The 23,449-nt window shown below is 33.0% G+C and overlaps 2 protein-coding genes across 6 annotated transcripts in view; one reads left to right on the top strand and one right to left on the bottom strand.

Annotated features, from left to right (window-relative positions):
• LOC111057208 (CREB-regulated transcription coactivator 1) overlaps positions 1-4,644 on the bottom strand; it is a 117,243-nt gene extending 112,599 nt beyond the window's left edge. For 2 of the 5 annotated variants that reach the window (XM_039420968.1, XM_039420970.1), the window contains exon 1: positions 4,438-4,638. In XM_039420968.1, the coding sequence (XP_039276902.1) occupies positions 4,438-4,596 (159 nt within the window). In that variant the 5' untranslated portion in view covers positions 4,597-4,638. Of the gene's footprint in view, positions 1-4,437 lie in introns of all 5 variants that reach the window. The other 3 variants (XM_039420969.1, XM_039420967.1, XM_039420966.1) reach the window with 3 other exon arrangements.
• Positions 4,645-11,488: 6,844 nt separating this feature from the next.
• The window catches only part of LOC111048124 (indole-3-acetaldehyde oxidase), a 171,343-nt gene continuing 159,382 nt past the window's right edge, over positions 11,489-23,449 (top strand). The window contains exons 1-3 of the mRNA XM_039420956.1: positions 11,489-11,559; positions 12,408-12,602; positions 17,897-17,946. Of these exons, the coding sequence (XP_039276890.1) occupies positions 11,504-11,559; positions 12,408-12,602; positions 17,897-17,946 (301 nt within the window). The 5' untranslated portion in view covers positions 11,489-11,503. The remainder of the gene's footprint in view (positions 11,560-12,407; positions 12,603-17,896; positions 17,947-23,449) is intronic.

Below are 23,449 nucleotides of genomic sequence, written 5' to 3'. Positions count from 1 at the left end.
GTAGAAGTGGTATGTTTGCATAATTTTGAAAATCCCTTAGAAAATACCCCTTTTTTGAAAATTCGTAGCTCCGGAACCAAAAATGGTAGAATCCAGCGCGACCACTCAATTTATTGGAAATTTTATTCTCTTTAATTTTGTTGAGAATGATTTTTCTTGAGAAACTCGAGGTTTACGAGATAAAATGAGAAAATTGAAAAAAAAATCCGAAATTTTGGGGGTGTTGGGGGTGAAGCCGCCCTCTGGCGTGTCAGCAAATTTCAGATTCGAATTCAGCGCCCCAAAATACATATAAAACCGTCGAGAAAAATTCTTTCGGGGCTGTTTCCTGAAAAACAACCATTTGACTGGACTAATAGGATTTATCAAAACATTTTTGGCCCAATTAACGATATAATCATCTTCTAGATCCGCATAAAACCTGCATATACCGAAACGCTAACTTTAGTTTTGGTGCAAACGGAATGTAAATTAGTCCGGTATTACGGCTCAGTGGCTGTTATTAGTTTTGCAAGTCTTTCAATGTATTAGGATTATATCAAAATTTACAATCATTTTTAACCACTCTTAGAGTCAACCCGAATCATTAATAACTGATTTATATTTTCTTGAATAAAACCTGTTTCAAATTCAACTGACACAGATGGGCTACACTTACTATCTCTATCCTGAGTGCAAATATAATTTAAAACGTGACATATTAGCAGTCTAGATGAAACATGATTGGCATATTCCATTCCCATTAGATATCAAGATTGCTTTAAAGTGTCTTCACAGTTATGATTTGATATTATTTTGAACTTTTTGAATGGTCTGGAGGTTCCACGTGCAGAGGTGAATGATATTCCAACATTTTTGACAAGAAAAAAGTAAAAAAATATTCAGTGACCTTCAGAGTACAAGTTTTTATATGTAAATAAAACGTTCACCCTGATGGAAATAAGTTGTTCTATGACTGGATATTTTAAATGAATGAATACATGCTATCATTTTGAAACATTACATTTTTCAGGCGAAAAATATAGCCTAACACATATTTTTATACATCAGTGTAAAACATTCTCAAAACAAATCACAGATTTTTCATCAAATAGTCTAGAATGATAAGTGATATATTTTTTAATAAACTAAATACAATGTTTAAATTATATAAAAACTTTTGTAAAACTAATGACAGCCTTTGAGGCCGTAATATTGGGTCAATTCACCTGCGGTATGAGCCAAAACAAAGGTAAGCAACCCTATGTGAGTAGGTTCAAGTTATAGAAATGAAGAGAAAAAACTTATTCAAAAATGGAAAGGTACGTGACGCTATCCCCCGGTACTTCTTCAGGATGTGAAATAGGATGAAGTAGTACACTATTTTCCTCCCGAGAGTGAGATTCATTTCACACCATCAGCATTCCTTATAAAAAATATCAAAGCTGTCAGGCATTGTCAATAGACGACTCTGAATATCACCATAGAGAAAGGATAAGCGTAAGTCGATATGTTTGTCTCTGATATCACTCAACAATTCGTAGTGAATAGGCTATAACCAGAGGCATAGAGTAAAGACACCGTTTGATACTTGTAGTAAGCCTAATCATTTCTCTCATTATAGGCTAGCACAATGTTTTACTGAGGGTTATGCTCTAAAGCTCGAGGTTTGTGCGTGATTAATGGAAAGAAAAATGAATTGAGATGACCTACAGCTTTAGGTTGGTTCCGAACCACCAGGAAGAGCCATTGAAACTGAAACTTACTATCAGCTGGATTCAAAGTATATTCAGCTGAGTCTGCTTCTCAAGTTAACACCCATCTAACGGGATTGATCAATCGCATGTATCATTTGAACCGGCGTGACTAGGGAGCCTACTGCTTCCCAAATTCTAACCAAGAAGTTTATTTCAATTGAAATTTAAAACTGTACTGCGGAAAAAAGAACATCCATTGAGAGTTTATTTTATGCACATAAGATAATTCGGTAATGCAAAGCTTATCAATTCGAGTCTTTATATTGTGATTCCATCTTACAGAATGATGTAGTAGTCATGATGAATTAAATATGCATGTGATGAATTCTATCAGAGACAAAACATAGATACTATTTTCTCTATTGTTCTTTAATTCTGTGCTCATAGTACAAAGGATGTTAGAAATCTGAACTTTATAGATACAGGAAACTTTGATTTCAAGCTAGAGCGCACGCTTAGGGAATATAAATTCAATAATCATAATAATTTGATAGTTAGATATCATTTTTGACAAGCTACAATTTCGGATTCTATACAACTTCGTAGATATAGCCTAATTTCTAATTTTTAATGAAAGGGTGGAAATGAACAGACTTGCTATTCTGTATGTTTGAGTTGCCAACCCTTGCAACCCCTACAAGGAAGATATATTTTGATTTTCATAACAAAACTCAGATTTATTGATCCATAACATTTTTTCAAGAGATTTGAGCTGCCAATAACCTTTTAAATTGAGGACAGATTTCGCGACCTTTTCCTTAGTCTCCTTACTCAGTAAAATGAGAGTGATGCCCATCATGAGTCTGAGACTTGTGCAAGGATAACGTAGAGGACATGGTAATATTGAAATCATTAAAAGCGTTAAAGTCATTTAGGCGGCTAAAAAAAATTATAGCAACAGCCGGCCAAGAAGCGTCCACCCGTCCAACGCGAGTACCTTAATAATCGGATTATTCTATCAGAAATACTAATGGAAATATATAAAAGATAGACCTACGGTAAATGATAGTTTACAAAAATCGTACAAGAATACTCTCTTGGACGACATGGCCCAGTTATGAACAGTTATCAACTACTGATAACTTATTTATTGATAATTACAAGTGAATATAGTGAATACCACTACGTTTTTGGGGGTTACAAATTTTTTTAGTTGTGTATGTTGACGTCTCCATCAAATGACAATATTCATTTTCAAATAAAGCCCTACGTTAAAATTTAACCTTTTCTAAATACATTTCTAGATACATTGACTGCACTGTAATTTCATTCCACAATTCTTGTATTTTATTACATTCTTTTTCATATAAAATTCTGTTTATCTTTGAATATAATTTAATTAAACCAGGGAAATTATAACCAGGTGATGTGTGATTGTTTTAATGAATCGATCAATAAGTAAACAATGTAAAATATTATTACTTAACAAGTTAAAAGAAAACTTTTCTATAGAGCTAACATATCTGTTTGGGTCTTTAATTAATGAAATCCAATGAAAATTTGGAAAGAATCATTTATGTAAGAACATTTAAGTTATGCATAAATTCAAATGTTGAAGATAACTTGATTGAAAAATTTACTTGGAGGGAAATATTTGTTTACATAAAATTCGAGTAGAGTATTTTATACAACTTGCATTATAATACATCAGAAATCCATATTGAAATGAGAATTGGTATCGGAAGAAGAGAATACTACCTATTTGAATTCAAAATTACTCAGTTTATGAGAAGATTTGGTACTAAGTGGCAGAGCTTATGAAAACATAACCTTACTTCAGACAGTCTAATATAAACTTGACAAAATAACATACCCTACTTTGTTCAACAGTGGGATAGGATAAACTTAGCAAAGTCAACTGATTAGTAATGGATGGATACTGTAATATTTAATTTTAAAATTGAATAATAAACTGAATAGTTTAGAATAACTTTTATAGTCGACATATAACCTAAATAAGTTGAGTATTGGGTAAGTTAGCTAATAAAACCATGAATATGAAGTTGTTGAGACCCAATTCTACAATTTCCTAACCTCAACTAATCTACTGAAAAAACTAGCACAATATCGGTTATCCTTATAGATCAGGAAATTCTTATCAATAACTAAGAGTTTCTAAGAAACAACATCAATGAATACTAAATCTGAATTTTAAATAAATTACATAAACCTTAAAAAAAATGTTAATTGATTGACATAAAATATTAAAGTATTTTAAATGCTTATATCACAAGAAATATATAAACATGTTTGGACGAAGCCGACAAAAGACAAAAATATAATACTATCATTTTTATGATCCGAATAAAAATATAACCAACGTGATATAGAAGACAATGCTTGATTATTCAAGAATATAATGTGGGTTTGAAATTTATAGATAAGGATAAAATAACCAGAGTTTAAAAAGACTCTCAACAAAATGTAAACATAAATGAACGATCAACATTAGGGTTAAATAACTGAAACAGCAGATAGAACAGTGACCAATAGACCAACCTCCTAAATTAGAATTATTAGCAATTACTATGACAGGACCATTATTTATTATGTTAGAAGAATGAATAGTTTTTAAACAAATTTCAAACAAATTACACGCATCAAACAATTACGCGTAGACTATTCAACCTAGGACTGCAATGAACACTTGTTTATCTGTATTCAAATGATTGAAGCAAAATTGGTATAAAAATTATCTTACTTTACTGGTGGCATCCGACACTTCACGCATAATTTTTTCAAACTCTGCAGTTTCTTCGGCCTGTTTTTGATTGTGTAAAGCTATCTTTTCACTGAATTTTCGAGGATTCGCCATGATGGCTACTTGGAGATTCAATTTTTTGGCAGAACATGGGCTCATGGGCTGTGTTGTTGTTTTCTTGCGATAACGACTGACTGGGCAAGGGGTTCACAAGAAGGAGGAAACATGCTACATCACTACAAAATGCGTTTTAAGACCAATTTTACAATAGTTTTTAATTTTTAATTGATCATTCTAATTTTCTCCTACGTAATAATGCATATTAGAGTTTCCTAGATCATACTATAAAAATATTCATCATTAAAGTCATGAATGAAAAAAAATATCAACAAAACATGCTTAAAAAATAACAAAATTATATACAATTATTTTTTTTACATGGTGAATCATCATTTTAATAGACAAAAACTAACATATTCAACCAAAGTGTAATAAGAGAACTCATTGATCTGGAAACTTCCACTTGAGCTGATCAATTCAGTTCAAATTTCCAATCACCATAGATAATCAATAGTTTTATAATCTATTATCTTATATTGAGGCTCAATCTTTATTAATAATTTCATCTATATTTTCAAGTTCGAAGTAGGTATATCTACGATTGTTACTACACGATCAAGAAGTTATATGAGCGCGAAAATTAAATTCAAATTTGTGATGTGTAAATGCCGCGCAACACCACATCAAATTTAATTTTCAAATATTTTTCCACCAATAGAATAGTTTTCATGGTTCTTTGTAGGTAATTTAATATTTGTGAATCATTATAGATAATAATAATACGTATAATTTGAAGGTTAGAATAGTTTATGACCTAGAATTAATGTTCAGAAATTATATAAAAGAATCATATTACACATGGTACCAATCCGTTCTCCATTGCAGCCCATCCTATTAATAAAAAAATCTTATGTGGCACACTCACACAACTTTCCTTGCCGTTATGAAAATTGATCACCTGACGCTAGTGTACTCGTGCATATCAAGTCTACTATTCAAAGATATGAGACAGCTTGTGATAGGTCAATAACGCTGGAAACACACGAGGTCTGCTATCTCTTCGTAGTGAATGATTTAATAGAACCAACAGTTGCCAACAGTTTGCAATTTAATAATCACATTTTCTCGGATTTCGAGCTTATTTTCAATTTTAGGTGGAAATGTTACTGGACATTAATTGCAGAGATTTTCATGCTAAATCTTTTCTAGTTGATTTTTTTTTTAAATTGTATATGAAGGCTGATAATTGAGAATCTAAGAATCTAAAATCAAACTTTGCATAGATGGGGCAAAGCTCCTGAATTTTTACAGATATAGGACTTGTTGCAGTTGATAGAGCTTATCAATGACTATTCCAGGTATAAATTTAATCGAAATCGTTGGAGCCGTTTTTGAGAAAATCGCTAAAAACCCTGTTTTTGACAACATTTTCGCCATTTTAGCCGCCATCTTGGATTGCATTTGATCGAAATTGTTCGTGTCGGATCCTTATAGTGAAAGGACCTTAAGTTCCAAATTTCAAGTCATTCCGTCAATTGGGAGATGAGATATCGTGTACACAGACGCACATACACTCATACACACACACACACACACACACATACAAACAAATACCCAAAAACCAGTTTTTTGGACTCAGGGGACCTTGAAACGTATAGAAATTTGGGTACCTTAATTTTTTTCGGAAAGCAATACTTTCCTTACCTATGGTAATAGGGCAAGGAAAGTAAAAAATACAATAATTGATAATATTTTGTATGCAGGGATTTCAGTAATTTTAAGCCTATGAGTTTGAAGGTAAATCTTTGACAAAAATAAATTATAACTTCATCATCCACTATTATTCTGATTTCCTTTGCTTAATTTTAATTTTTAATGGTCCTGTGTTGAGTTTCCTTGCTGTTGCAACCTAATTTTCTTATAGTCTTTTTCTAATTTTCTTCCTTATAGTGTAAGGATCTTACGTTCCAAATTTCAAGTCATTCCGTTAACTGGGAGATGAGATATCCTGTACACAGACGCACATATACTCATACACACACACACACACACACACACACACACACACACACACACACACACACACACACACACACACACACACACACACACACACACACACACACACATACAGACCAATACCCAAAAACCACTTTTTCGGACTCAGGGGACCTTGAAACGTATAGAAATTTAGAAATTGGGGTACCTTAATTTTTTTCGGAAAGCAATACTTTCCTTACCTATGATAATAGGGCAAGGAAAGTAATATTCACGAAAAGATAACTTATTTGAATTGCAGTATTAGGCAGTTATATAATATTATGACCTATAGGTGTACTCTTCAATCTATACTTTAGTAGAAATAAAATACAGAATCAATCAAGTTTTATTGAACAAAATAATATTTAGGTACTATAAAGGTCTCACTAAACCCAAAGGTTTTTCAGTAGGTGCCTATCCTATTATATTGAGCGAGCAATTTCTGTATATATATATACATATTTGGTTATTTATGTCCAACGGATATCGAAAACGGCTCTAACGATTTTCACGAAATTTGGAATATAAAAAAACACCAAAACCACCAAATGTTTTTTGATGGTTTATGATATAAAAATTCGATTGCACTAGGTCTCATCCCTGGGAAAACTCGCTGAAGGATATTAAAAGGATAAATCATCCTTGGAGAAACAGCTGAGACTTTCGTCGTCTGTGGATAATAAAAAAGTGAGTGAGCGAGTGCGTCTGTGGAAAATCAAAATATCTCATCCCCGGAATTCATAAACTGACGTATAGCCAGCTGTAAAATATATAAACATGACCTTAAAGTTAAAGGGTATAAAAAGTGAAATTATCCATAGTTGATCGAAAATAATAACTATATTTACAATAAAAACATATTTTTGCAATGTTTTCAAATTCATCAAAAAAGTTAATATTTCTTGTAATCCTTCAACCATAAAACTTTTTTAGCAGATGCACTCAGCTGCTGAGGGCTCTTAATCGATTAGCATTAGCTTATCTCATGAGAGAACATTTTTAATAAACTTGATCAAAATCTGATTTGTTGGCATAACATGGTATATAATTCTAAATTAAAGTATATTAGAATTTTCAAAGTTAATAATTATTATTTTGAAGTTGTGATTAGAGTGTTATTTTGTTATTCAATTTGGTTTGTAAACAATCTAAATTGGAACTTTTCTGTTTTCAAATGTTTTGTCTGGTGATTGAACCTGAATTCAAGTGTATGGAATATAAACATTTTTTGATCTATTTATTGACCGAGCGAAGTGAGGTCTAAGATTCAAGTCGACGGTATGGCATTTCTCTTATGCCCGGTCTACACGACAACGATATCAGCGCAAACCTGCAAGGTTTGCGCAAAGTTTGCGTCGTGTAGACGGGAGATCGTTGTAAATTTATAAGGTTTGAAGGTTTGTGCTTTCTTTGATCAATCTCTGTCAGGTTTGCGTCAATTTTTCTAGGAAACGATTATGTCTCATCTATCCATCAAAACCTAAATCGCTTCAAAATGAAGATAGAGAATTCGCGATTTCAGATTCGGACTCAGCACCCTCAAATTAAATATGTGCGAGGTCAATTCTCAAAAATCTTGTGTGGTACACTTACACAACTTTCCTTGCTAATTGAACTGTGTGAGCCTCATTCTTAAACGAGAATAATTTAGAGGAATATCATAATGACGATTGGCGGCAACATATTTTAAACTACGATCAGACTACTGTATATGTGTAGGTATATATAATAATTGTTTTCAGAGTACTGTTCTCATTGTGTAAATAATTGTGAAATCCGATGTTTTTTTTTAAAGTCGTCAAAACAGCTGTTCTACAGATGAAATATCTCGACTATGTGTTTTTTTATAGACTGCTCTACCTACCTACCTCATGCACGAGAATGAGGTTACAAAGTCCATTTCTCAAGGATGGGGTGGACCCCCCATTAGTTTCCCAGGAAGGAGACTCATGCCAGTTGATAGTAAACGAAGTAAACATAATAAATCATAGAATAATAAATTACAAGAAATAAATTATAATACTCTCGTTCCATCTTCTGCAGATCAATTTAGTTGTCAACCGGAATCAATTTAGTTGTCAACCGACTCTGTCCACCCCGGGGTGACTTTGTGCCACCTTACAGGGAAAATATTCCGTTTATAATAATTTATTTATAAGTCCGTTTATCTCCAATCTCTTATCCGAAATCGATGTTCAACATCGATAGCCATAGCCCTAGTCATTATCGAGGCTCTACAATCAATACCGTATATATTGTTGATTCTCAATATATTATTAGTTGAACTATCGACATAAAACCAATCTACCTGTTGAATCATGTGACTTCAAATCAGAAAACACATTTTTCAAAGACTTATGATATCAATGAGTACATTTTATTTTTGCCTTTTTATTATATTTCGATTGGAATGTCCATAATATCCACAGCTGAATTGGTTCGGATTCTGTTACAAGTTGAATATAGAAAGGTCACTAACTTGACCCTACAAAAGATCTTTGGGCAGCAAAAACTGAAATATTTTTCAGTAAATAGTTTGTGATTCTTCGATGTTGATTTGATTTGTTTTTATTGTTATTGTTCACATTGTTATTTTATTGTTATTGTTCACATTGTTATTTATTGTTAGTTTCACATTGTCTAACTATTGAAAATGAACTTGAATCCATATATTCGGTATCAGCATATTATGCTCATATTATAACGATGAGCATTGATTCTAAATCTTATTTTACTCAATGTAGGCTACATATCAATGAAATAAATTATAAATAAATATGATATATGATTATAGCCTGTAATGTAGCTTCAGAGGTAGCCATTTCAAACACACTTTGTGCACATGACTTTTGGTAATAGTTTTTACTAAAAAAATTTCAAATAATGTATTTATACTATCAATCATTATAATAAAATGTTATAAACTAACAAAAATAATGAATTACTTATTTTTAATTCAATATCCCAACCTGGGCAAGGGATGTCCCATCGTGGGCCGATCTTAAGCCCAGGTTGGGACACTCCCAAAAAATTGTTTTTGCAATAAAAAATCAATTGACGATCAATGCAGTTGCCATCCTCAAGGAAGAAAGTGTAAGCAAGTACAATAAATATAAAATTAAAAATTGTAGATTTTTTCATTTTTGTCCAAGTTATATAGCTGTTTGAATTTTGGTGTCCCAACGTGGGCTGGTTTACCCTACTGCTAGTGATTTCTTCAAACTTGAGTATTGATTGCAAGCTTTTTGGAATTTCAACTCCCAAAAAATGAGACAAAGTCACCCTGGTTTACCGTTCAATATTAATTGATTCCTTTTTTCCAAGATGAATATCAATTAGAAATCGTCATCTACTTTTTACAGGTAGTAATGATACATTCATATTACTCTGGGAATTTTCACCAATAAAAAATGAATGATATAATATCAAATGAGAATGAATCAACGTATCTGAACATAGCTAGTACAATAATTATATTTGAGCTCACTTTATTGATATAAGACACAAAATTGTAATGCCTTTTAGATTGAACCAACTGAATAAGCAGATGTAACATGGAGAGGATAAGATATTCCATGCTAGGAACCTGTAATTCAATAGAAGCTTTGTAAAATATAGCACTATCAAAATAGGATAATTACATAATATTATTTGAGTAACAGTACAAGTGTAATACAATGGATACCGTAACTATTTACACAATAAAAGTTGCAGAACAATACAAAGTGAGTAATTATTTTTGTCCAGTTACAAAACTAAAACTTAAACAATAATTTATTCATTTAGATACTGTTGTAAATCAGCTACTGTGGCCTAGTTCATAGAATTTATAAATATTCGTTGAAAATATTGACACAGAAATCATGTCCCTCACAATAATAGAGACATAAAAAAGGAGTTTTTTATTCAATTTAAATGGCTCACCAATTGACTTATAAACCTGTCACTGACATTCGCTTGTTTTACTTCTTTCTGAATACCATTTATTTTGGATTATAACATTTATTGCTTATTTAATCACACCACTTATTTAATACGCCACTTCTTAATTCTCTATTCTGGTATTTGTAAAATTTTAAACACAGCACACAGGTAAGTCATAGGAGAAGGCGGTGGTTTTTGATACTGTAGATCGAATATTTCTTGATCCAATTTCCAATGCTATGGAAATAAAGAATTAAAGTGGATTTTTGACAACGTTTTAAGTCTATTCAACTACGAAAATAGCATTGTATCAAGAATCTCATATCCAATGATATGAAAATCTCTTCCACTTTTATTGATACAGTATTCAAATATTTATAGTGTAAAATCCTGTAAATTCGCATTGGGTATTTTCTCAATTTCCAAATTATTAATATTGTATTTATTCATTCATAAATATAACAATTGTATAATATTAAATTAAAATTAACCAGGCGTTTGAAGCAACAAGCAAAGTAAGCCTGTCATCTATTAGTAGGCCTACACGGTATAAAAATTAAAAAACAAAAAACAATGAACAATGAACAATAAACTTTACTGGATATAGCTTGAAATAACGATCTATTTTGTGAGTAACTTATGTAGGCTATATACCCGGCTTGGATATATCATTTATCATAGTAATATTTATTTAGTACGGTAATCGAGAAGCCAAAACTTTAATCAGAAGATATGGATTTCAAAATTTTCATCTATTTTCGTACTTTGAAACATTCATATACTTCAATGTAGATTAATGTTCCAGAATGCTCTTTTTAAAATTATTGTTCACTACATCAACGAAAATGATATAAGAATGGAAAGTAACTTCAGGCCAACAATAATTATGATTTGTTTACCTCAGCAACCTGTTATCATTTGTTGATTCACATGCAGTGTTCCACCAAGTAGAACATAATGAAACAAGAAAATAATAGTCTAGTACAACATGGAGGAAATGTCCAAGGAGAAGGAGATTACCGATTAAAGTAACTATTGCAATATGAAAACACAATTATACAACTATCTACCTTTTTTGCGATTGTGCGGCATTTTCAAGTGAGTTGGCATAGGAGACAGTGCTGTTCCCAATTACAACGTTTCCTGTGTATATACATTTTTATAATAATTTTGAGGTACTTACTCGTATTTTGTTTCACTGTGTCAGTGGTTTTAGTCTTCTTCTGAAATTTGAATTTTTTTAATGACAAATTTTCGTTGATTCTTGTTTTTCAGATGTAGGCTATTCTTTTTCACAAGCTAGTCTCCTTGAATATCTGATGTTGCATTATTAGATACGGTACACATAGAATAAGATTTGTGCCCCAGTTTTCTCTATGGATGTAGCCTTCATTTTAAATGGAATTACTGTACTAAAAATTGTCATAACAACTTATTGCTTATTGAAAATTAAGAAACTAGTCTCAGTTGATACACCATTTTCAATCTAGAAAATCCACTTAGTTACAGCCCTTTGAGGGTTAAGCTCAGACAGTTTAATAAGAAAATATTGCAGACTGCAATATTGAAAAATTTTTGAAAATTGTAACAATTATAAATATTCATTCGTCATTTATAGAGCTGATATTATTATTGAAACATGGTAGGGTACTTGAAGATTTTTATTTCATTTTAATAGAACATATATTATTGTCTATACATTCCTTTAAAATGAGTGGATAATCTTAAATTCGTCTATTACATAAGTTTATAGTAGTACAATAACTTCTGTTTATATTCAAATAATTTCTTCAACTAGATTCTAAATTTTCCGGCTCGATACTTCAAATTTCTCATCATTCTTAATTAAGTTTTTAGACAACAGATCCTGTTGGATTCTGAAGAAGCATATTCCTCTCATTTAAGTAACAATGTGTCTTTTCTATTCTTATGTGTATTATTTGCAGTGCCAGTTGTTTGATTCTCATTTTTTCATATCAATTGAGTCCTATAATCGGATATATTCCTTCTATTTTCAAGAACCATTCTCTTGATAGAAAAATAGAAAGTGAGCTGTATTCTGAATTTGGAAAAATGGAATCTGAACTCATTGATGAGTTTGAAGAGGGTATTGTATTGAATACTTTCCCTCACAACCGTAGGTGAGTTGTTGAGATTGATTTTCTTTCTTTGAAAATAGCCTACAAATGCTTTTTTTTTGTTAAAAAATCAAGTAAAAAGCCTCAAAATTGATTTTTTGCGTGAAATTTTTAAATTCTAAAATTCAAATTAACTATCTTAAAATTAAATGTGAGAGTACTGTATTCAACGTGAAATCTCTTTAACTGCTGCACTAGAGCATTATTGATACCTACTTATTACATGATAATTACAAATTTGTAAAGTATATCAAATATATCAAATATAGTATATAAATATAATGTATAGTTACAAATATATTATCATTGAACATTACTTATAGATTGTGCTAAAATAATGTTATATTTATAGTTAACTTAGCCAGTAACATTGGTATTATGTAACATCTGAGGAAAGTTGTTAAACCTGATTTAATTGGAATGTGATTGAATAGTTATCACTCTTCCTTTAAACGAAGAAAGTGTTATGATAATATTACCTACATTGCTGTAGGTAGGCTGTGCAAATTTTCCAAGTTTTTCGATTTGTATCTGTCAAGCTATATCAATATAAAAAAGTTTTCTCAGGATTTTTTTTTACCGATCATTAATTTTTGGGACATATCATTATTTCGAAATTCGGTAAAAGATAAATTGATGAAATTTTGAAGATAAATTATTCTGCATGATACAGTATTGTTCATTGAATAAAACAAAAAAATCCTGAAAATAAGTTTATAGAAAATTTAGGAAGTTAATCAACTTACTTAATAACTTATTAACATAAAAGTTTTTTCGGTCATTTTTTGTAAATAGAATACCTTTCTCGAAAATTTATAATTTCAGGAAATATATTATGTTTCATATCAACAATACCATGAAAAATTCATCTTGAAATTTCTTGAATCTACCTCTTGCTGAGTTTGAAATTATATGTCCCGAAAATTTGAAATTAAAACGCTCATATCTCAAAAAGCAATTATTGGAAAAAATATTTTGCCTGAGAAAACGTTTTTATTTTGATAGCTTGATAGTAGGTATAGAAGTCTAAAAACTTTTGAGAAATATCTCCAGTAAAACGTTTTCTTTAGCCTGTTGCACAGCCTTAACTTATAACAATAACAAGAAAAACCTGAAAATGTATATAAATGTAGTCGCATTATATACGGTTTCAAGAGTACTGTATGGCAACGTTACAGGTTACAAGTGAAAATAAGAAAATTTCATTTTCCTACACCTACTGTATAAAGTACTTACTTTACTCCCTGAAACATAATACCTAAATGTCACTTTTTTGCTCTCGGTAGTAAAGAACAGAAAAACTCCCTGGGGAGGAAAAGTGACTCCATTTAAATAACATGGGAAGCATCTCTATTTTAAAACTTACATTGTAATAGGTTAGAAGGTCTAAGCTCAGATGAGAAAGCGTAATAGAGGAGTCTGTCATTGAGTCAACTGAATTCAATACCACAACAAGAAATTTGATCAACTCATGAAATATGTTTGTATGATATTATACCTATGGTATTCTTAATATTAGTAGATGATAAAAATTTCAACAATATTTAAAATATTCTATTGTATTCAAAATACCAGCCAACAAATATTTTTGATCTGCAATTCAAGTCTGAAACGCGTGATCTGGAGTCAGCCATTTTTGGTAGCGGCTCAGCTGATATAATTGTTACAACTTTTGCCGATAGATAGCGCAATTGGCAGTGCCAATCAGCCGACCGGTTTTTAGGTTTTAGATTTTAGGTTATGTTGTTAGGAAACATTGTCACCAATACGTAAGTTATTGAAATGATTTTATTTGCAGTTTTTATAGAAAAATGTAGATGAGGAAAAATGTTGTGTACATCACAAGCGAAATAGTTATTTGTGCATCTAGGGACTAAAGTGCAACTTTTTCTCTCTGAGGGAAACTGTTGTCGCCCGATGGCGTAGCCGAGGGCGACAATTTCCCTGAGGGAGAATAAGTACTTTAGTCCCGTGATGCACACAACATTTTTCCTCCACCTACACCAATACCTATAACAATGAATAATTTTACTACATCTTCACGCTTTCACACTATTTTTTTAAAAACAAAATTTAGCTCACCTCTGATAATAGAAAACGTACAATAACGAAAAACGTACCTTTAAACGGTGTACACACGTACGTTTGCCTCGGGTGAGCATACGTGTATGGGCTTGCATTCGCACGTGTGGACACTGTTCGCTGAGGCATGTGGGCGAACCGGAACCCTGTCGGTATTTTGGCGTGCTCAAAGGCGCCTCGGGCGAGCATTGAATGTACGTGTGGACGCGATTTTGCCATACGGGTGAGGCAAAACGTAAACATTGAAGGCGTCATAACCTAATTCCAATGAATTAGGTTAATGAATGACAAATCAAATTGTGATCCAATAACTAATTGTAAATTGTAGGATTTTTGTAATTTTGTAGGATATGTGGATTGTCAAATATTTAAATAGAAACATGCATGGAGTATATAACTCGTATCATGATTAACAAATTCAGAACTGCATAATTTAAGTGAAAAAAGCTTCTCTACAGGGTTCCTACAAGAAAGTATAGCTCAAATATTATTTTACTGTGGCTATCAAATCATCTTGTGTTTGTTTCATGTTATCAATCAGAGTTGTTAATTAAAATTGTAATCTTCAATATGATATTATACGTTTTAGATAGCTAGGCTATCTATAGAGAGATTTATTCAAACTTTGAACTAGTATTCCCTTGAAGGTAAATCTTGAAGCTAATCTTTGGAGAATCTTGTTTTGTCATGTGTATGAGCAGAGTTAGTTTAAAATGGGCAGCAATTTAGTATTTGATTCAATTTATGGCTAATTTCCTCAAAGAAGACTGTCAATTTTGTGAGACAGTGTTAAGTGCTTTGATTAGGTCATCAAAACTTCTGGAATTATTGTAGAATTTTTCTTTTTTCGAGATTCTGAATAGATATTGGAAACCAACAAATGAATCGCCTAATGCCAAGTATCTCAAAGTTAGAGCCAATCGTTCTTGTGGAGTTATTGCTTCCCTCATTATGATATCATTTTTTGTTTAGATAACTAGTTGAATTAGATTCAGTATATTGACAACATAATGTTTTGACAACCTAAGAAAGATTGAATTGTCAATATTATGTCATGTAGCAATTTATTTCCTTACTTCAACCTACAATCGTTCAACCCACCAACATCGTTTGTCAAGTTTTATTTTTGATTTTATTTATAAGTCATTGAAATAAAATGATACTGCTGCAATTTGTGATAACTATCTTCAATGATGGAATGACGCCATTGTTGTCATGTTATGGAAAATCTACATCTACCATGTCTTCGTGTCGTCTGCAAATCAGATAGCTTTTTGAATGTTGAGGCATACGTGGATCGCGTCCACAAGGACGTACAGTGAATGTTGAGGCATATGTACATACGATTGTTTGCGAGAATCTGTACGGACGTGTGTACAAGGCTTAAGATGAACGCTCTCGTAGAGATGCCGATGACGTTAGAGGTGTGTACTTTTTCATATCCACCAACGGTTGAACATAACCTAACAATCGAAATAGAGCTACTTATTTCCTAGAGCTAAAATATTCAAAGATCGAAAACGTACCTTTAACGAAAACGTATAATAATGAAAAATAACGTTTCGTATAATAACGAAACAAATAATAACGAAACGAATAATAACGAATAATATAATAACGAATTTTGTCGTTTTTGTATAATAACGAAAACGTACCTTTAGATGAACGCTCTCGTAGAGATGCCGATGACGTTAGAGGTGTGTACTTTTTCATATCCACCAACGGTTGAACATAACCTAACAATCGAAATAGAGCTACTTATTTCCTAGAGCTAAAATATTCCAAAGATCGAAATAGAGCTCTTTTACTTTTCCTCTACCGACCACGACAGTGTTGCCACATTCCTCATTCTTCAATCGCGGCGTTGTCGGACTTCTTCCCATGTTAATCTTATGGGTTTATTTTTACTCCCTTGGGAGTAAAAGTGATCACTTTTCCCGCTGGGAATTATTTTTAGTCCCATGGGAGGAAAAGTAGTACTTTAGTATTCGATTCCAGGGTGTAAAATGAGACTTTTGATAGTAGGTGGAGGAAAAATACTTTTTCTCCCTCAGGAAAATTGTTGCCCTCGGCTTCGCCTTGGGCTTCAAACTTTTTCCCACAGGGAGAAAAAGTTGTACTTTTCACTGTAGATATACAAATAACTATTTCCTCCAACAACTGTCTAAAGATCCTACTTTACTCCCTAAAACATAATACTAAAGTGTCACTTTTTCTCTCTCGGGAGGAAAAACAGAAAAACTCCCTAGAGCATAAAAGTAACTCCATTTAAATAACATGGGAAGCATCTCTATTTTAAAAACTTACATTTGAAATAGGTTAGAAGGTCTAAGCTCACATGAGAAAGCATAAGAGTAGTCATCAAACCAACTAAATTCTATATCTCAACCAGACATTTATTGATCAATATAATTATGAAATATATGTTTCATGCTAAAATTATTACAAACTCCATATCAGTATACTATAAAAATGTATGAATATTTTTTTTTATATTCCATGTTATTCAAAATACCAGCCAACGAGTATTCCTCATTAACTAATCAAATTTGAACCGGGAACTTCATCATAGTTGTAGTCGAGTCGGCCATTGTTGTTACAACTTTTGCCGACAGATAATGCATAGCACTGTCGGCGGTGAACTGTGTGATTACAAGCCAGCTATTTACTTTTCAGGTTATGTTGTAACACATTTTACTGGTCACGCGAGTTTTCAAAAACTATTTTATTTGCAGTTTTTATGAAAATGTAGGTGGAGGAAAAATGTTGTGTACATCACGAGTGAAAAATGTTTTTTCCCCCTCAGGAAAACTTTTGCTCTCGGCTTTGTCTCGGGCTTCAAACGTTTCCCTCAGGCAGGAAAAACAGTACTTTTCACTCTAGATATACAAATAACTATTATGCATATTAAATTATTCATTTGTCATAAGAGCAGAAATGAGGTGACCTACAGAGTGTGTTGCTGAGAATTATGTCCACATGAACAATAGTACCGTAGACCTTGCACAAGCACAAATTATGAATTTGATTTTTGGATGGTGATGGGGGGGGGTGATAACAATAGGCTTGACAAAAAACTTTTTTTGGCCAAATTTTCAAAAATATAATAATGCATTTGAAGTATAGAAAGAATATCCTGGCTTTTCAAAATTATTGTAATCTTGTAATGTTACATTTATCATACAGTAATATAATTTTTCATTGACTTTTCTTAGGTTTGAAGCAAAAGCAGCATCTTTCACAATCAATGGGAAACGCTATGATGGTAAGTTACTAACTAATGTAAGCAATTACATCAACAAATTTCTTTATTAACAATTTGATTTTCAAATGAGTAGAAGGCCTGCTTCAATTTATTTATGAATAATCAATTTTCTTATAAGAAAATGCTTATTGAGATGATACAATTACTCAAGACTAACCATTATTTATTTATTCACAATGCAAATGACACTAATGTAATAACATTGAAAGATAAAATATAGTCCTTGTGCTATTTTTCTTCCAAATTTGTAGGTGTAAAAGTCCGAAATAAGGTTGGAATATCACGTGTACAATTTTGATAAAATTTCAGTCCAAGACAAAAATGAAAACTATAAATACAGTTTATATATATTATACTATTCATTACCCACACGCACGCGAGCCTGAAGTTTATGTAGACATGATCCTCAGCAAAATGAAATGTAGATAAAATTCAATATAGCACATAACGGAAAACACTTTAAAGTTTTATAATATAAATTGAAACTGGATACACATGACACATGACATCTATGGAGGGGGCTGTGAGAGGGAGGGTGGCAAGGACTTTGACTTTGAAGCATTGGTCAAAGTTCTTGTTGTGCTCAGAGCCATGTATGGGGATGGGTAGGGAAGTATTATTTTTAAAGGCAGCCCTGTGATTGTTGATCCGGAGGTTTAGGGCAGAGGTGGTTTCACCTATGTAGAAGGCAGGACAGAAATTGCAGGAAAGGAGGTAGATGCAATTTTTGGAGATGCAATTACTGGATTGATGGATTTGATGGGTGTAGTTGGTGATAGGACTGGTAAAGGAAATGGAAGGATCAGTAATAGGGCAGGTTTTACAGCAGGGGCGTTTGCAGGGTAGGGTACCAGGTGGAGTTGGGATTTCATCAGAGGTGAGTGATTGGTTTTTATTAAAAATTCTTTTGAGGTTGGGAGGCTGCTTGTAAATGAGGGTGGGTGGTTGCTGGAAAAGGTGTTTGGTAGAGGGATTGGAGGAGACGACATGGAACAGATCTTTAAGGACAGGCTTGAGGTTTTCGATTCCAGGGAAGTAGGTGGTACAGAGCTTTGGAGTTTGTGGGATTTGGGAACTTGAAGAATATTAAATCACCAGGACCTGGAGGAATCAATCCAGAATTGATCAAGTATGGCTCAGAAAAGTTATTCAGAATCCTAACCGTGTTGGTCCACAGAGTGATGAATGGAGAGAGCATGCCAGCCAAATGGAAGGTTTCACACACGACATCAATTTACAAAAAAGGAAGTAGAAATAAATGTGAAAACTATAGGGGTATAGCGGTGTTACCAAAAATAGCACGGATCTATGGAAAACTCTTGAAGATTAAGTTGGAGAAAGAGATAGATGGAAAGATTGGGGATGAACAAGCTGGTTTCTCAGTCGGTAAATCTTGTATTGACCATATATATACTCTCCAACAAATAATAGAGAAGAAAAGTGCAAAAAACCGTTCAGTACACCTGGCATTTGTGGATCTCTGAAAAGCATATGATACCATCCCCAGGAATAAGTTGTGGAAAGCAATGGAAAACCTCAAAATATCATCAAGTATTATAAGGGCCACAAAGGAACTCTACAAACAGAATCGAATTGGACTCAGAATTGGTAAAACCATTACAGTACCATTTGAAACATCCAAAGGCCTACTTCAGGGCTGCAGTACGTCCCCAACTCTTTTCAAAATCTATTTGGAAGACACCTTGAGAGCATGGAAAAGGAAATGTCAGGGAATGGGAATACCTATGAGGGAGGAGCATCTGTTCACCCTTTGCTTTGCAGATGATAAAGTGGTCATAGCCCAGGATGAGGAAGATCTGAGTTACATGATGCATAGGCTGAAGGAAGAATACAAGGAGGCGGGGCTCGAAATAAACCTAGACAAGACGGAGTACTTGCAAACAAATAGTGAAGTCACGCAGAATCTCAAAGTAGACGATGACATTGAAATTAAAGGCACAGATAAATTTAAATACTTGGGTTATACTATTACGCAAAACAGGAGTACAGATGAGGAAATAAAGAGAAGGCTAGGGCAAACTAGAAGTTGTATAATACAACTGCATCCCATAATCTGGAGTAAGAGTATCCACAGAAAGACCAAACAGATGATATTCCATACAATAGTCAGAAGCATAATGACATATGGTGCAGAAGTATGGGTGACAAACAAGCGAAGTAGGGGTAAGATTCTGGCTGTGGAAATGGAGTATTGGAGAAGGTGTTGCGGGGTCACCAGGTTGGATAGAGTAAGGAATGAAGAGATTAGGAACAGAATGAAAGTTCAATCGGATATAATGAAGTTCATTGAGGACAAGAGACTGGTATGGTATGGGCACGTGAGAAGGGCTAGTGCAAGTAAGTGGATCGGAATTGTGACGGACTGGAGCCCATTGGGTAGACGGAAGCAAGGGAGGCCAAGGCGATCTTGGCGAGACGAGGTGGACGACGCCATGGAGGCTAGAAATCTCACAGATGGGGAGTGGAATGACCGACAAACATGGAAAATCCGACTAAAAGAAGGAATGCGGTGATTCACCATAAAATCCTAATAAATAAATAGGGATTTGGGAATTTTTTGTGGTTGGATTAGTGTCTGTTTTGGAGGAGATTTGTTTCTGTAACAACCTTTCAGGATAGTTACATTTCAGGAGGGATTGGTGGAGTTTTTTGAGGTACTGGTCAAGGTGGTTGAGATCACTGCAAATTGTTTGGCCTCGGATTGAGAGGGAACGTGAGAGGGATCTTTTGATGTGGTAGGGATGGCAACTCTCAAAGTGTAGGAACTGTTGAGTGTGGGTGGATTTGGTGGAAGTATTGGTGGATAAGGCATTGGAGTTGAGAAGGATTACGTTGACTTCTAGGAAGTTGATGGAGGACTCAGAGATATTCCAGGTGAAGGAGACAGAGTAGTTGGAGTTGAGTTGATTGAGGAAGTAGGAGGGTATCAGGTCCATGAGGTCATATGAGGAATATGTCGTCAATGAAATGGAGCCATATCAGGGGGATTGGGTTTGTTCAGAATGGAAATCCTGTTCAAGGAGGCCCATGAACAGGTTTGCATAGGATGGTGCCATCCTGGTGCCCATGGCTGTACCCTGAGTCTGAAGATAATATTTATCTTCAAACATGAAGGCATTGCTTGTGAGCACCAGTTTTGCAAGGTTTACTGGGAAGGTGGTAAGGAGGAGGAAGGAGGTTTACTCCTCACGTCGCCCGGAATTCAGTTCCTCTGGTGAAATACACCGATGCTGAATTGTTTGGGGACTAGTTTTTGAAAAACTTATGCTGGATTCATATGGAAAACTATATGAAAAATTGAATAAAACTAGTCTGGAAGCTGTAGTGTGAGTAGTTTTTGAGAAAAAAAGTTGAAATATGCAAAAAATCTAAGTAGAAAAACACAGACTTTTACATTTGATGCCCAATAATTTTCTTTAATGACCAGTAAACAAATAATTTTTTGCAATAAAAATTGTAGAGAATTTAATTTTGAAAAAAATTATGTAAGCTGTGTAAGCTAAATTCAAATAAAAGTTGGATAAAATGTATTCTTATGTAGTACATTACACCACAAAAATTTGCTGTTTTATGAGGAGAGAACTAATAACTGATAAGTTGTAGCTCATTGCAAATAAAATATTCGGTTTTTTATGAAACCTTTTTCTTTATATGAGAGTAGCATATCTAAATGACATTAAACTCATACCAAAAGACTAGTAGATTATGCCATTAAGCCTGGGAGGAAGCTCGAACAGAAGTAGATGATCTCCTATGATTCCTGCCCAAATGTTTACTGAAAACTGATGTTGTGGAAGATTAGGATTGATGGCATGAGGATTCTCAGCTGCCCAAATATGTTAGTTGTGGACGTTAACAATAGGTTGTTCTTGTAAAGTGTGCCTCATCGGTAAATAAAACAGTTGTTAAAAAGTTTGGGTAAACAAGTTTGACTAAAAACCATTGGCAAATACCAGCACGGGGAATACAGTCTCGTGGCAATAGAGTATGAACTTTCTGGAGGTGGTATGGATGTAATTGTTCCTCTTTTAGTATCCTCCAAATAATAGATTGATTGACATTAAACTGCACTGACAATTCTCTCGTGTTCTTCTCGGGATGTTCATAAATTTCATTAAGAACTTGTTCTTCTAACTCAACAGTCTTAGTAGATTGGGGTCTGGCTGCATAAATGTGCTCTTTGCATATCAAAGGATCTGTTTCAGACAGACGTTGATGAATAGTGGCAAAAAACCTTGAACTTGGACATACTCGGTTAGGAAAGTTCTCTTGATACAGACGTCTTGCTTCAGTATTACAGTAGTGTCCCATTCCATACATTAAATGGATGTCAGCTAATTCGGAGTATGAATAATGTCTAAAATTACCTGCCATTTTTTAAAAAGTTAACACTTAACACAAAAGCAAAGTGAAATGGTTACAAATAACTGGTTAATAGATTAAACAAAAAACACAGCACGGCTACAGTAGGCCTAACTTACAGTTTGTTTTTTTGTTCAACAGTGAGCTAAAATATTTCTGAAAATAATTTTCAGCTGATAATTTCTTTTAAATATTTTTTAAATTTGAAACAAAAAAAATCAGCTGTTTTGGAACAGCTGTTAATAACATCAATGATTTGCAATCAATTACAAACCTATGAGTTATTAGTTCTCTCCTCATAAAACAGCAAATTTTGTGGTGTAATGTACTACATAAGAATACATTTTATTTAAATTTTGTTTACACAGCTTACATAATTTTTTTCAGAATTGAATTCTCTACAATTTTTATTGCAAAAAATTATTTGTCTACTGGTCATTAAAGAAAGTTATTGGGCATCAAACGTAAAAGTCTGTGTTTTTCTACTAAGATTTTTTGCATATTTCAACTTTTTTCTCAAAAACTACTCACACTACAGCTTCCAGACTAGTTTTATTAATTTTTTCATATAGTTTTCCATATGAATCCAGCATAAGTTTTTCAAAAACTAGTCCCCAAACAATTCAGCATCGGCGTATTTCACCAGAGGAACTGAATTCCGGGCGAAATCTTTCACTCTGTATAGCTCGCTAATGAAGCGTTTATGGATATGTTTATAGGAACTTTTTTTCTTATTTTTACCTCTACTATCACGTATCAAGTTAATCCATAATTATGGATCACTCTGTATATATATAATTATATAGTATTATATTGAAAAATTGAGTAGAAGAAATGCTAAAATTTAAAATATGGAATCTAAAATTTTTGATGAGTTTTATTAATTGCATAAATCAATTAATTATAAATAAATTATTGTGGCAATAATAAATTACTCCATTTTTGAATATACTACTATATTCAACTCTATTCTATAATATAAGGAATTCATAAAATAATCAATTTGATAATCTATAATATAATAGAGTAAAGAATTGGCATTTACACGTATGGGATAAGAAATTCACGAATGATGCAACATCAAGTTTGAACTACTGGACTAGTTAACTTGAAATTTTCC

The sequence above is a fragment of the Nilaparvata lugens genome, chromosome 2, assembly GCF_014356525.2.
Source record: "Nilaparvata lugens isolate BPH chromosome 2, ASM1435652v1, whole genome shotgun sequence".
Taxonomy (NCBI): domain Eukaryota; kingdom Metazoa; phylum Arthropoda; class Insecta; order Hemiptera; family Delphacidae; genus Nilaparvata; species Nilaparvata lugens.
Note: the sequence above shows the minus strand (reverse complement) of the source record. Positions and strands in the feature narration are given on the sequence as shown.